The 16899-nt window shown below is 29.7% G+C and overlaps 1 protein-coding gene across 1 annotated transcript; it reads left to right on the top strand.

Annotated features, from left to right (window-relative positions):
* Positions 1–520: 520 nt before the first annotated feature.
* Positions 521–16258, top strand: LOC100182963 (vacuolar protein sorting-associated protein 13A-like; the record flags this gene model as incomplete). Its single annotated transcript, XM_002125095.4, has 24 exons — positions 521–643; positions 1498–1575; positions 2954–3179; positions 3655–3802; positions 4259–4342; positions 4707–4839; positions 5256–5392; positions 6035–6144; positions 6426–6515; positions 6896–7004; positions 7281–7339; positions 8019–8171; positions 8927–9011; positions 9394–9475; positions 9965–10064; positions 10400–10529; positions 10898–11049; positions 11873–11993; positions 12640–12792; positions 13294–13448; positions 13947–14083; positions 14357–14511; positions 14987–15220; positions 16148–16258. Coding segments are annotated over exons 3-24 (2700 nt in total), but the record flags the coding sequence as incomplete, so codon positions are not given.
* Positions 16259–16899: the final 641 nt, after the last annotated feature.

Below are 16899 nucleotides of genomic sequence, written 5' to 3'. Positions count from 1 at the left end.
TGCTATGAAAGGGTCAATAAACTGACTTTTGTGGGTAAAATTTCTTTTTCCTATAAATATAAAAAGATTCGAAATTCTAGATTCGGAATTCTAGATTCGAAATAAAGTATTCTAGGATATCCTAGAATACCTAATTATTCTGTAATGTGCATCCCTAGCCGCATGTACCTAAGTAAATTGTGTTCAGTGTTTGTTTAAAAAAAATGTTTCCTAATCTAATGTTCCTATTTTTCCAAACCTAGTTTATGTATTATTTATGCAATGTATTGATTAAATAAGGCAGTAGTTGCTTTTTCCATACCCTTGAAATTACTTCAATTACCCTTAAGCAATTTGTTTTAAAAAACAATAATTGTTAAACTAGTTTATGTTGTTGGATGTGCTTTTTTTTGCACAAAGTACATACAAATGCTATTGCAAAATGTAATACCTAAAAATTATAAAAAACCTAAAAAAAATTACCGAAATGTGCATAGGTTTTCTTATATAGCCTTGTTTATTAAACATTAGTTTAAATAATAGACAACAGATGAAAACTGGATTCCAACTCTGCTCGACGCCCCGGTTGAAAATATTTATAAACTTGTTGATCTTCAAGGTTTATCTTTGTATTGGAATGCATCACCTAAAGATTATTATAAAGGTAAAGATTGTTTGTCATCACCCAATCTTTGGGTCAATTCTCTTTAAATACATAAAAAAATGAAAAAAATCCCCAAAAAATAATCACCCACAAAGTAACATACATGGTAACTTGTAAGCTGGCACGAGGTGTATGAACACCGGTGTTATAATGACTGTTGTTAAGTAAGTTACATTCAAAGCCGACTCTTTCATTGTCAGGTTGTGTCTTTACGCACACTTTTGTTTCTATTAGAAGACCAACTTGATAATAATAAAACATAAATGGCTCGTTTGTCTGCTGGGTGTATCAACCACACTTAATTTCTTCCAATTACATGTAAACTGTTTTTAACTGTGAGCGTGTTCTAACAACTGTTGTTTTGTCACTATATCCTGTCTTTTAGTTTAAAGTATTTCCAAAACCTTGCTATTGTGATGGATGGAAAAATAAAGTTTTTATTATTATTATTCTATTCTATTAGAATTCTAGCAGCCTAATGTATTATGATATTGTAGGACAGTGGTTCACAACATTTTAACCCACATAAGAATGTTTTGTCTCTATATCCTGTCTTTTCACTTAAAATTTTCTTTTTTTTGAATTAAAACTCAATGTTTTGATTATAACTGTGTTTTTCAGAAAAAATTGTATATATAAATATTCGTAATTTATTATTATGTTTGCATATTCCTGTATAGTAAGGTACTTAAGTTTTCCCCTTTAGTAGCCTATGTATGTATATTTATTCAAATAATTCTTCGAAATAATTTTAAATAAAAGCTAAACAAAAGCACTTGCATTTGCATGTAACTTTAACATGGTAAATGTTAGGACATAAGTTTAGTGATAACTGTTATACTTTTTCATTTTAGATTTTCCACCATCTGAACAATTGTCTTTATTTAAACAAAGTTTTGGAGATAAAGATTTATCTACAGAATATACATACAGTAAGGTTTATTTTTTATGTTTTTTGCCTTATTGCAATAACTTATAAATTTCATTTTTAATTTTTTTTATACAAGTATGTTTTTTATACAACAATTTGTCAGAATTTGTAGTGTAATTAATTTCAACTTAAATAGTTTAGTTTATTCATATATGTGAATAACTGGTGCACAGAATTTGAACATAAGAGTGCAAGTACAGTTTGTTGTAACATATGGATAGGAATCATAGGATATGTTACCTCATGACAGCGCATCCGGTAACTTAATGCTGTTGTCGTCAAGTGTTAAATTTAATAGAAACTGTCAAGTGTTTAATTAAATAAATTAAAATTAAAAATTAATTAGTTGTAGCACACTTTTTTGTACTTATATGAAACACATTCAAAAAATTACCATATTTATTCGAATTTTTATCAGCTGAATTGCCATTATGTTTGAAATAGTGGCTATTATAAGTTCAGTCGTGCAGAAAAATCTAATTAATCCACCCATTACAATGACATGGCAAAATAAATCACGCTGTGCGATGCATTAATGAGAAACGCATCGCTCTTAACATTATCCTATCCTAATTATGGTAAAAAGATATTTAAATATAGTTAAATAGTTTGTTTACAAGACCACTTTAACACTTCTTAAACTTTGAAGAAGACATATTTTTTTTTACCGCTGTGTCCGAATACAACAATATGTTTTGATTATTAGTGGAATTCGTTATTAATAAAGTATTTTTGTGGTTAAGTTTACCCACAAAGTAACATACATGGTAACTTGTAAGCTGGCATGAGGTGTATGAAACAGAACACCCGTGTTTAACGACTGTCGTTTGCCGGCCACGCATTAATAAAGCAAGTTACATTCATGTTTTCTTTCATTCAAACATAAGGTAGTTATTAAAATTTTAAGTCCTATTGTTTTTGTTGAAGTCTTTGTAATACATTTTGTTATCAATGAAGCAGAAAGCTAGAACGATTAACTTTATTATATATAGTTATGTTATTATAAATGTTTTTCAATGTTTTTATAAAAATGAAACTTTATTGCAGTAGGGTGGGGGAAGACGGGACACCTTTTAACTCTATTTTCTCGCCCCGTTTAGTAGTAAACAAAGAACATTCAAGAATTATTTAAACTATATGCCAACAACTCCCATTGACCGTTAGTAATTGTTTAAAACACAATCAATATATTTAGATAACATGTGCTAAAGGTGTCCGATCTTCTCCCACCCTACTATATATATATATAATAATCATTTTTTAAAAATGTGTTTTAAAGAGAAACTTTAATATATATACATATATATAATTATTTTTATAAATAAATATTTTTTGTAAAGTTTTTATAAAATATAACTTTATAATATATATATTTTCAGTTTTAAAGCCTATTCAACTGAAAGCTCGATTAAAATTGGATCCCAAAGCCAATGTTTATTTGCAACCAAAGATTTTCATCACACTTGAAATTGAGGAAGTTGGCTTCCAGCTATCTCACCAACAATACCATGGCATTGTGGTGGCAACAGACAACATAGACAGAATGTCGATTAATGCCAGATTCCGAAAATACAAGCCCGTTGGTCCATTAACTCCAGCTAAATGGCAAGTTACTTGAATATTTTTTCAAAATCCATCTATCCAAGCATTTTTACATAAATATTTTGAGTTTTTCTCTGTTGTTTTCAAATAGTTTGGAGGGTTCTTTTTGGGCCCCTATTAAATTACTGTCAAAATTCTGTTCAGATAAAAGCAAGAAAATGGCAAACAAATATTGATTAAATGTTTATTTTTATTGTTTTATCATATTTTAAAATAAAAAAATAATTGTGTTCAATTTGGTTTATGACACATTCAAATGTATATGGATCAGGTCCTTGGGCAAGGCACATCAGAGAACTTTTAAGTTAATGGTCTTGCCCAAGGTCACATACGCCCACAATGGTAGCAGCGATTAGCCTCGNGAACCATTACATCTGGGTTACAGGCAGGCGTGCTAACCAACTGTGCCACGGCGGCAGACTTTAAACTTTAAAATAATTCACCTAATTCCGTTGTTAAACCACTATATAATAAACAGGTGGATATACGCTTACCGTAGCGTTGTTGGCACGATTGTTGCGAACTCACGAAAGTTAAGTTGGGTGAACATCAAGAAGCATCGCGATAATGTTCATCAATACAAAGCTCTATACAAGCAAAAACTGGAAGAAAAAACTCCCAACCAGGTAAAGTCAACTTTTATCACTGTTTTATTAGGTCAGTCATTGGTTTCATGATATTTAATATTTTTCAATAATGAACTGCATATAGGACACTCCATATACAGAAACAAATATTTAAGAAATAATAATAATCACTTTATTTGTCTCTTTGATTATGGGAGCGAATAATTGGAAATATTTTAAACGAAAAAGACAGGATATTGCGACAAAACAACAGTTGTTAATACACACTTACAAATAAAAAAATATTTACATTTATTTGGAAGAAAATAAGCGTGGTTCCTAAACCTTACTGTAAAATTTAAAAATATGAAAACCATTCTTCCAAAAAATTTGCAATGCCCATATTCTTTAAAATATAAAGATTGTTAAAAAAAAATCGCCTTTACTTTCCTTTGTAATTGAGTTGTTCAATGTTTCTTGAAATTAAAAACAAATAATCACATTATTATAACGCAGGGTCTTCTTGATCAACTTCTTAAAGCAGAAGATGCTCTTGATATTTTTAATATTACACTGACAAGAAAACAAGCTGAAATAGAGGTTTGGATTTAGTATTAATGTCACGATAAAAAAACTTATAAATAAAACAATAAAACTCATTTGTTTTGTTTATTCTGTTTCAATCATTTTAAAACCGGCAATTCAAAACATGCTATTTCACGACAAAGACCTAAATTCCTTTAATGTTACTTTTAACTTTTCTAATTTGTCAAATGTTAGTTCTTTTAACTGTCCAGCTTTAAAAAGCTGCATTTTGTTTAGCAACTTTAAATTTGCTTTGAATTGGCAGTTTTAAAATAATTGAAAAGATAAACTAGAATAAACATTAAAAGTTAATGCGTTTTATTGTTTCATTTATAGTTTTTTTTTTATCGTGAAATATATTAAAGTTGTCAATTTCCAGCTTGTTCGTGAAGGTAGTGAGATATTGAATGCCGAATATCTTCTGCAACATAATAAACAATCATCATCTAGTTGGTTTAGTGGATGGTTTTCAAGTAAAAGTTCCAAACCTGAAAAACCAAAAGAACCAGAAGGTTTGAGTTCAAATATAATGTGGACAAATAAATTTAGGAATAGATGCATGTTATATATATTTTTTTATTATTTTGATGCACTTGTTTAATAATGCAAAACAAGTTTAGAATAACAGATTTAACGAACAAAAAAATTTTAATAAATTTTTTTTAATTAAGTTGAAATTTTTTAAAAATGTTTTTAAGAGTGTTTTTTTTAAATTTGGTTTTTTTTTTTAAATTTTTTTAAAAACTTAGTCCTTCAGTATTTTTTTATTTGTCTCCTCATCAATTACCACATGTCCACATATGTGACTCTCCGGGTTATTGCTTTTGTTTTTTTCTATAGCTGACGTTGTAACCGCTGTGTCATGGTAGCGTTTTTGTTTTAAATATTTACCATGTTAAAATATTTAACATTTAATATAAAATCTTAGGCCTGGACAGTGTTATGACTGCTTCAGAAAAGAAAGAACTTTATCAATCTATCGGTTACATTGAAGGTGAATTACTTGATGATAGTGATTTACCAAAGTCTTATGTTAAAACACATTTGACGGTCAGTCTTAAAAAGGTATGCAAAGGGTTTATTTTTTGAAATGTTTATTTGTTGTATTTATTTTTCTATGAAGACATATTTGTCAGTATAAAGATATTTTTTTCATTTTCGAACTTTCCGTTTTTTTCTTACCAAAGTAAAATAAATTTTTACTAGAATGCACCTCACTCTATTGACTGCGTTTAGGTATTGTGTTTTTAAATTATAAGTTTATGTTTTGCCGACTAGCTATTTTTTCCAGTATATATTAAATAATTAATATAGTAGGCCGTAGGGTGGGAAAAGATTGGACACCTTTTGATTCCGTTTATCTATCCCATTTGGTAGTGAAAAAAGAACATTCAAAGAATTATAAAACCGTGTCCTCACGGGTCAAGACTCTAATAGACCATTGTTAATTGTTTAAAACACGATCAGGGTATTTGAGTATTATGTGCAAAAGGTGTCCCATCTCCCCCGCCTAATACTATAGTAGGGTGGGAAAAGTGGGACACCTTCAGTAGTACACAAAAAACATCCATCTTCTCTCATTTTACTATAATTGTATTATTCAAACAAGGAAGGTACCATGCTAAAGTTGTTTTGGCGTTAATTTTCATCTATTCGTTATTTGCATTATTACACTTTTTTTTAATTAAAGTTTATTTTATGCTTCAGGTTTCTTTGGAGCTATGCAACAAAAAAGTTTGTGCTGAAGATATTTTGCAACTGTGTTTCTATGGAATAAATTTAGTTGTCAAACAACGTCCATCTGCAAAAGCTATCCGGTAAAAAATGGGGAATTGTTATTAGGAATTTAGATTTGTTATTACACATTTTAATAATATATTAACAAGAAAACAAGGTCAAATAGAGGTTTTGATTTGACATTAATGTCAAGATAAAAAAGCTATGTCCGGTACAAAAAATTGGTTAGCCATGTCTGGTAACAAAAGTGTGGTTTACATTTGTTATTACATATTTTAATATTTCATTAACAAAAAAAAAAAAAATTTATTAACAAAAAAAAGAGAATTTACATTTTGTGATATTTTCTGTTTCACTTCAGTTTAACTGGTGATCTTGAGTCTTTAGCCATGTATGGTGTTCCTCAAAACAACCAGACTCCAACTATAGTTGCTCATGACGTAGATTCCACGTAAGTTTTATTAATTATAGATTTATTTGGTTCTTTTTAATTGTTTTATTTTGTTTTTATGTTTAACTAAATTAATACCCCTGAAACCTATTTCACTTACTAATGAAAATCAAAAATCCGCCACACCAAAACTAAAACGCAACAACGGTTAATATTTTTTGTTTATTTAGCTTAGGAAGTAAAAAAAAACTGTACAGTTTTCTAAAAACAAATCTGGATTCCCCTTGTAAATATTGATATAATTGTTAAGTTTGTTATGAAGCACTCCCTAAGACAGTTTTATACGTTTGTTGAAGTTTCATTTTTTCAATATCTCCAAAACTACAGATTTATTAAAAAATTACAGATAATTTTAATTTTTAATATTTTTATAATCTTAGGACAAAACAGTCGTTATTCCACTTTGATTTTGAAACCAACCCGTTAGACGAGACATGTGATCAGAGGCTTGTAGCTGATTCGAAGCCAGTAACGATGGTGTATGATGCGGTACGTATGGAAAGATTTATTCTGAACCAGCCTCTTGATTTATTGCTTTAATGTTAATACAACCTCTTTTAAAAAACCTAATTATTTAACATGAATGCAAAAACATCTTTATCAGTAACAGTGTTATTTCAATGATTCAGTAGTATTACCCACAAAGTAACATACTTGGTAACTCATAAGTTGGGACGAAATAACTACCGACACCTTTTTTTGTGTTAACTCAATTACATACATTACTTTTAGAGTTTATTTCATTTTCCATTTCTAATAATACAGGTTACAGTGAACAACCTCACCACGTTTTTTAAACCACCTGAAAATACTCGACTACAAAGGTAACCATGAATATTATAGTGGAAAGATTTGTTTTAATTACCATTAGGTTTTATATAGTTTAGGAGTCTGTTAAACACCAGTATTGTATAGTTGAGTAAAATGTCACACATTGGGTATACTATTACTACACCATTTATTACTAAATATAGTTGTCAAGAATCGGGCAGTATGAAATATCCGACATGTTTACTTTATATTATAGTGTTATTGTTTGCAATAATTGAAGTATTGTATCTTTATGCGGCTCAAACAATCATATTATCAACATGACATAGCCCTTACTTTAATATAATTTGTAGTTCAAGATATTTTAATGCAATAATTGTTATGTGGGTTAAAATGTTGTGAACCACACCACATAATATGATAATACATTAGGCTGTTAGTATTCTAATAGATTGAATAAAAATAATAAAAACTTTATTTATCCCTTTCATTACGATAGCAGAGATTGGGAAATATATTAAACCAAAAGACAGGATATAGCGACAAAACAACAGTTGTTAAAACACGCTTACAGTTAAAAACTTATTTATATAAAAGAAAATAAGCATGGTCGCTACACTTAGCAGAAGAATGAGCCATTTTCTTTAAATAAGTTAAACTTCTAATAAAAACAAAAGTTTGCGTAAAGAAGCTGAGCAAACTACAAACATTCAAATACTTGATATTTTATAGATTACGTACTGTAGCTGCTTCTACGTATAATGATGTGAAAAACCAAACAACAACAGGATTAAAACACATTATAAAGAACAAACAAATAACTCAAATCAATGTTCATTTCTCATCTTCACGTTTCGTTTTACCCAAAGATGGAACTGTGCAAAGGTATAGTAAACATTATTTTTAGATACATTTTAAACAAATAATCTTGCGCCGGCTCAGTAGTTACAAACTGTGGATTATTATTGTTTTAAATTTTTTTATACCTATTTTTAAACTTAATTTTTTGAAACCTTTTTTTCTTCATATATTTAGGGATGCACATTACAGAATAATTAGATGTTCTAGGATATACTAGAATACTTTATTTCGAATCTAGAATTTCGAAGCTTTTTATATTTATAGGAAAAATTAATTTCACCCACATAAGTCAGTTTATTGACTCTTTTATAGTAGCCTTGTTGGATCGTGAGCTGTAAAATGATCAAAAATTGTACTATTGGGTAGTTTTCGCGTCACGAAACGTATAGCAGGCTACGAAAAGACGTTGCGAAACGTTTACTCTCGAAAGTCTCACAAACACAAAAATATTTTTTTCAAAATTATAAAGTTTTAAAAATTGTTATTGTAGTTATGAGATGATGTGTAATGACGTCATTAAACAGAATACCAAATATGGTAAAATCTAATACAAAAGGATTTGAATCTCACGGATTCGAAATTCTGTAATGTGCATTCCTACATATATTGCTGACTATTTAGATAAAACATAGGGCACAACTGGGTTTGAGAAAAGTATCTTTTCCCAAAATGTTAATTTTTACAGAAAACAACAGCCTTTTTTATACAGAAAATGACAGAGTGAAATTGTTAATTTTTATAAAAAAATGACAGACTTTTTATCTGTGGTAAATTTTTAGCAACTCTCATGCATTGGTGCTTGATCTTGGAGAACTCATCGTGGTAAACAATTCTTGTTTTGATGAAAAAAGTGTGGATAACAGAGTGAGTTTTAGGGATTTTCACATTATTCTATGTGAGTGAGGTCTCGCACGCCCTGGGACTTGAGATTTAGGCCAGGATTGGCCCATTACCCCAGCACCCTGGGTGCTATTGCATGGACCTTACAAGTTTTTAAAGCTTGTCGCTTTACCGAAGCTGGGCGACAAGGGTTTTAATGATAATGGATGGGAGATCTTCCCTTGACAGCTCAGCTAATGTTAGATGCTCCCGTCTTGCGCTCACATAAGCAACATAGTAAAAATATTATTTTCAGTATATTATATTTTATCGCCAACATATTAAAAATGTTATTTTTAGTAAAAGTCCTCTTTTACATTAAGTTACCTTTTACTTTGTTATATGTTGGTCATAATATATGTTACAGGGAGTTGCTGAAATACAATCACGAATATATGACGCGTTTAATATTAATGTCAAGAATATTCAGCTTGTGTTATCTCGAAAAGGTTTGTTTTACTGAAACTTGGAACAAAAACTGCCAAATTTTATTTAGCTTTTTACATAGTTTATCCACAACAGCAAAGATATCAACACACTGATAAAAAATATAAATATTTAAATAAAAACTATATAGTAGGGTGGGGGAAGATGGGACTAAGCACAAAATGCACATAAATATCAAATATGCAGTTTTAACGATACAGTTTTATAATTCTTTAATTTTCTTTGTTTTTATCAAATGGGATGAAAAAGTAGAATAAAAACGTGTCCTATCTCTCCCCACCCTATTATAAATTGAAAACTATAAAACAACAACATTTGTAAGTCTGCAAAAAATCACAATACATTCGCCCTATTTATTCCTCCTTAATTTACTATTCCTTTACTATCCCTTAATTCAATTTTTAGTTAAATAATTTAACAATTTAAGACAAAAGTTTTTACACTGCATAGTATTTTAATTAAAATATGAATTTTTTGTTTTATTTTTTAAGGAGAGGAACCAACGTCGTCTAATTTGCATATTCTTGAACCTATCAACATTTCTCTCTGTGCTGAAAAATGTTTGGTCGAAAATGATTCCTCGTTGCCAGTGTAAGATTCATTCTGCTGCTCCTAGTTCAATACATTACAAGCATATAGTAGGGTGGAGGGAGATAGGACAGCTTTTTATTTTACTTCTTGTCCCATTTGGTAGAAAACAAAGAGTAATCAAAGAATTATAAAACCGAATTCTCACGACTCCCATATACCGTTGTTAATTGTTCAGAATATTTGGATGATATGTGCTAAAAATTGTCCCGTCTTTCCCCACGCTACTATATAAATTGTGTTTTTTATTCATTTTTTTAAAAAAATATTTTTTTACTTAACCTATATGATATTTTAGACTGAATTTCAAATAATTTGATTCATTTGAAATATTGTAGGATAAAAGTAACAGGATCTTTACCATCGGTTGCATTGAAATTATCGGATTTGAAACTTCTGCAAATAATTCAACTGGTTGAAAGCATTCCTTTACCGCCTGAACAACCAATATCAGATGTTGAAGAAATTGTAAGTTTCAAATTTTAAACTGTTTTTCCCTTATGATTAATTTAGTATGTCATAAAACCCCCGTGTGCAAGTATTTTTAATTACTGCTTTGAAACTTGTCTGTGGGTTTTTATATATATATCTAACTAAAAAAAGGCCTGAGGTGTTTGAAATCCATTGTATGTACTATCATAGAAATGGGGGAAGCAAAAGACAATTACATTTTTATTCTTTGTTTTTTTTTCATAGTGTTTTTATCCTTGTGCTTTTTTACATTTATAAACGGACTTGGGCATTGTAGAAATACAACATAACTGCTGCAAAAAACTTTAAAATGTGTTTATTGCTAAAATTTATAAACTTACAATACAAGTTACAATTATTTTCAGGAAGTTGAGAGTTGGCCAGCTACAATGACAGATACAGATGATGTAACGTTAGTTGAGAAAACCATCAGCAAACATTTTGATGAATCGATTGTTTTACAACAATCTGGTGTTGATTCATCATCTGACGAGGAATTCTTCAGCGCTGAATCCGAGTAAGTTTTCTTTCTGTCATATAAGTTATTTTCAGAGGTGTTTTCTTTCTGTGGAAGTAGTGTATTGTAATTCTTCATTTTTTAAATGTGGTAATTTTTATGATTTTTGATGTTGAAATATTGGTGAAGACTGTTTTTTTGCTGAACGGATGTAAAGTTTTAAAGTCCTAAAAAAATAATAAGAAAACATTTTTAAGACAAATTTTTAAGATAACATTTTTTAAACTTTAAGACAACAAGTTGTTTTCGTTTCCTGTTGTCTCTATATCGTTTAGGCCTAATTAAAAAAACAAAGCTTAGGTCATTTAATTCCGAAAACATATTTAATGTATTGTACAAACAAGGAGAAAAAGAACTTTCCACAGAAATCTTATATTTTTTCTGCATTGATACCAAAACCAGAGTTTTTGGAACTGTTCGCACCAATATAGATCCAGGATGTAATATTTATGGCTTTTTCTATTTCCTTTCGGCATATCTGAAAACCCATACACTATACGCCTAATGTTTTATTTATATTTGAACAAGAGTCAATAAGTTTAATTACCTGCTTATCAACCTAAACCATAGTTACTTCAGAAGTTATACCACAGGTGTTTTGCGTATATAAGCCTAAAAGATGTTACAAATAATATTAATTAGAAAGCGTTTTAAAGTTTCAAGTTTGTTGAAAAGTTGCGAAAATGTCAGAAGTTATGCCACAGGTGTTATGCGTTATTTAACTCCTACCCCCGAAAAATATACAAACTTATGTAACTTAGTATTTTCTGCACCTTTGCACCAATATAACATGCAAGCAATAATCAAATTATTGTCCTCACAGATGTGAAGAAGATGATGAACCCAAAAAGAAATCCAAGAAAAGCAAGAAAGCAAAACTTGTGAAACAAAATGTTCAAAAAAATCAAGTTACCAATCTGCAGTTGGATTTTACCATTAGCCAGGTAACATTAACTTTTTGTACAAGTTATAGCCTTTCGCCCATTTTTCCAATTAGAACTTTAATATGTTTAATTAAATGCTGTTTTCCTAATTTACATGTATCGTCTGTAGGGTGTAACGGTCACGCCTTTTAACCAAAACATTGTTTCTTTTTTTTATCATTAACCGTGTTTTAACAACTGTTGTTTTACCGTTACTACCCGTCTTTTTGCTTTTATAAACTCTCCCGTTTTTTTCATTAACGTGACCGAAGAGACGAAATAAATTTCATTTATTCTCATACATGTTTAAAGTAATTGTGGAATGAATATGACTGCAGTTGTAACTGATTTATGCTAATGATGGATAGTAACAAATTAACATAATTAACTGATATTTCTAATGCATTACTACAAATTAAACCAATTATCTTTATTTACATACTTGTTTTTTTATAAAATAAATCAGTAATAATTTTTTGTACTTTATACATGTGGGATTTATTCTTTTGTGGGTAACTAAAAACATGTCTGTAATCGAAATGTGGTGCATATAAGGCAACTTTGTTATAATTTAAAGTGAGTTTCTTTTTCGTAAAACAGATTTTATTTTTCTTAAAATAGCTTAAAAATATTTTTTTCTTAAAACAGATTTTTTTTCCTAAAACAGATTAGCATCTGCCTTGATGAAGAATATTATGTTACCAACATTGTAGAGTTGATATCTTTGAATATGAACGTCTTATCCGTCCATATTAGTGTTCGAACTTGGGATACAAATATGAAACTTTCATTGGAAACATTCGATGTTGTTCAACCCCAGGTATTTTATTATTCAACATTTTATATTAGTTAGAGCCAATTTTCCGTCATAATTTGTCAATTTTTCCGTCATAATTTGTCATTTGTGTTGCAGTTTCTAGAATAAAAGTAAAAGTGACTTTTGTCAACTAGGTCTAGTAATTTCACTTATTTAACTAATTCCTTGACAGAAATTTTAAACTAATTCATTATTATTGATCATCATGTTTAATATATGATATTTTTATTTTTTATTTATGTTTAATATATGATATTTTTATTTTTTATTTATGTTTAATATATGATATTTTTATTTTTTATTTATCTACATATTTTTATAAGTTTAATATTATGTTAAATCTAATAAACTCCATTTTTGAAAATTTATTTCCAAATTACGCAATCGCTGTAACTGTGCCATGGGTCCAGTGTATTATCTACTAGTTTAAAAAACTTGATTATTGAATCTTTTATCAGTGATTTTCATTCAATATAAAATGAACTGATTTATTTATAAATTTAGTTCCAAACAGCCGACAACACTCCACTTGTATTGATGAACTCTGAGGTGAGTTCAGATTCTGACACGTTATTCCACGGAGAAATTATTCAAGTGAATCCAAAATCTCCTGACTTTGTTCAACTTTACAATCGCACAAAGCAACTAGTGTTTGTAAGGTAGTGGTTTCAACTTTCTTCCTTTTTAGTTTTTGCAGAACAGTAGTTGACAAACGTTTTCTACTCGCTTGCCCATTATTGTTTCATACATAGTTCTCATACCAATTTTGATAATTTTACTTATTTTGATACTTCTTACTTATAACAGTTACTTGTTCTCATATCTACACATTTTTTATATACAAAGGTAATGGGTTCAAGGCTCGTCACTTAACGGCAATTGCTTCTACCAGTGATCACTAATGGGTTGTCTAAATTAGCATTTAAACAATATAAAAAAATCTCCCAAAAACAATTACCTACAAAGTAACATACATGGTAACTGGTAAGCTGACATGAGTTGTATAAAAATCCTTGTTATACAACTGTCGTTTCCAGGTATGCCAAGATAAAGCAAGTTACATTCATTCAATCAAATGTTACTTTTTAAAGAAATACTTTTATTTTGTCTTTTGTGTCATCATTTTTTTGTGTTAATCTAAAACTTTGTTATTTTAGGTTTGGATCCCTATGTATAACAGCTCATGTACAGGCTGTATTGAAACTTCAAAGCTTTGTTTCATCGCTTACTCACTTATTAGAATCACAGGCAGCTAAAGTTATTGAACCAACTGTAGCAGCACATGAAACATCAGGTAATTTTTAAACATTTTTTGTAGGTAACTGTCCATATTATTTTGGCAAGAAACAGCAGCAGGCATTTGGTAGTGTGTCCTCTAAGGTATATTTAGTATAATTTTAAGATCAGTTTTTTCGAATAATTACCCAGATATATAGTTATATCTATTCCAAATTCAATGATTTCGTTTTATGTGTTTAAAGTTACGTAATTTTTTATACTTTTTATTAAAATTGCAGGTCCACATCAAATTTTGTGAATCTCTATTTTATGTTATCTTTTTTTGTAGAAAAAAGTGACCTTGCAACAAAATCTGATGTCTCCATTATCCCATCTAATGTAAAGGATTCCGATTCAAAGGTTGTAGATTTAAAGTTAACGGCAAGAATAGATGCTGTTCGCGTCAACCTTGTGGATGAGAAAGAAGAAATTAGCATTGTTGAGGTTTGATATGATTTCACATTTTGGAATTAACTATTTTTTTTATTTTGTTAAAAAAAATTTTTTAAATATAGAAAAACAGTTTATGCAAGCCATATCGTGATATCTTTTGTCAAAACATAGGTTTGGTAAAAGTACTAAAAAAGAACTTTAAGAATATTTTTAAATACTCACAAAAATCAAGTAAAATATCATCGGCGTACAAGACACTTATCAGCAATTGCTCCAATCCAGTGGTCACTAATGGGATTTATCAGGCATACATAAAGAAAAAACAAAAATAAATCCCTAAAAAATAATCACCTACAAAGTAAAATACATGGTAACTCGTAAGCTGGTACGTTGTGTATAAACTCCTGTGTTATACTGACTGTCATTTTTCGGACATGCGGGGATAAAGTAAGTTTCATTCATTTATCAACACTACCACGATTAGGCTTGCCAAAATAAAGCAAAAACTCACAATATTCATCAACAGATTGAAGGCATCAAATCAAGTGTATCAATCACAAAACAATGGATTAAACTGAATGCTGAGCTTCATAAATTGAAAGTTACCGACACAGACATCAAGACTTTGTATCCTGATGTCGTTCAGTCAGATGGTGACGAAGTTATTCTGTTGGAATTCGTGAATTACAACAATCCAAATACTGGGGTTGATTCTGATGTGAACAAACCACACGCTGTGGATGGAAGTCTGAAGTTAAAGGTGCTTGTTTTTATTTTTTAATATGTTAGGGTTTGCCAAGCATATGTGAATGGGAAACGGGAGCGTTTAGCCTTGGCCTAGAAATTATTCAGAGTTTGAACAAAATAATGTAACTGTATCCCATTTCGTCATTTATTTAAAACGCTCCGGACTTAACATTTTGAGATTTAATCATGTAATACAGTTTTTTGTAAAATATTTATTTAGTTATATATCCAAACCATTACCATTTAAACCATTGTCGTCTACCTTTGGGAAAGCGGCGGGCCCCTTAAACTTCTGAAGACCATGCAGTAGCACCCCAGGTGTTGAGGTAATGAGCCAATCCTGGCCTAAATCCCAGGACCCATGGCATGCCACGCTACGGGACCTCACCCACATAGAACAGAATATAGTTGTTTATTTATTTTATATTGAACCACAGGTGGTTGATCTGTTTCGTACTTAGGGGTACACATTACTTAATAATTACATATTTTATAATATCCTTCAATACTTTATTCGAAGCTAGAATTCCAAATGATGACTCCATTAAACAGGATACCGAATCTTGTAATTTAATTTGAATACAAACGGATTCGAACCTCACGTAGTACAATTTTTGTATTGTGCAGTACAAAAAAAGATCTCCCAAAATTAATTTGTTTTGGCTAACTTGTTAAAGAGCATAAGGCGGGTCAAACAGAACGTCCACATTATACTGCCTGTCATTCCCCTGTCATGCAAGGATAACTAAGTTACATTTATTCATTCATATACCAACCCTCTGTTTATTCATACCAGATAAAATTTTGACCAAAAGATGTTACAAATAATATATTAAGAAAACGTTTATAAATTAAAATAATATTAATTAGAAAACATTATTAATTAGGGAAAAAAAACAAAGTTTGATTAATTTGAAAATTAATATTTATATTTATACAGCTTGGATGTGTGAAGGTTGTGTTTTTAAACAAGTTTGTTGAAAAGTTGCAAAAATATGGAAATAGTTTGTCACAAGGTAAAGAAATCCTTGAAGCTGGATCTGCTGCACAGGTAACAACTATTGTGCTAATGTGGGTTCAAGATAGTTTGAAAAAAATGTGCAATTTAAGTTCAGTGATATGAGTATTATATGTGAGATTTCTCTGGGGTAATGAGCCAGTACTAGCCTACATCCTACCCACATAGAATAGAATGTGTGGCCTCACCCACATAGAATAGAATGTGTGATTTTTTTCTGTGAAGTAAAGTTTTCTGTTTGTTTCCAATTAGTTTCTTAACTATAGGTTTAATTTTTAAACACACTTTTTCTGTGTTTTATATGAATTCCATTGCCTAACTTTAAAATCAGTTTAATTAAAAAAATGTAGATCGGATTTTTGAACAGCAACTAAATAAAGGTGTTACAACCACTATTGATAATGTATAGGATAAAACATATATATCACTATACAACTATTTAGCTACATAAATGTAACTTGTAATAAATTCTGCGAATCGAACCCTGGTCTGATGCTTATATAGTTGAACGATTCCAGTTTAGTAAAATGTGGTAAAGATCTGGTGCTACGAAGAGATATAAATAATAGAATCAATTCGAATAAGAGACTGACGATGCCATTTAGGCGAAATATATATCTCTAATACAACAATTGGTTAGACTTGATTTTTGTCTGTTACATTTTCAAAGCATC

Source organism: Ciona intestinalis, unplaced genomic scaffold (assembly GCF_000224145.3).
Source record: "Ciona intestinalis unplaced genomic scaffold, KH HT001265.1, whole genome shotgun sequence".
NCBI lineage: Eukaryota > Metazoa > Chordata > Ascidiacea > Phlebobranchia > Cionidae > Ciona > Ciona intestinalis.
Note: the sequence above shows the minus strand (reverse complement) of the source record. Positions and strands in the feature narration are given on the sequence as shown.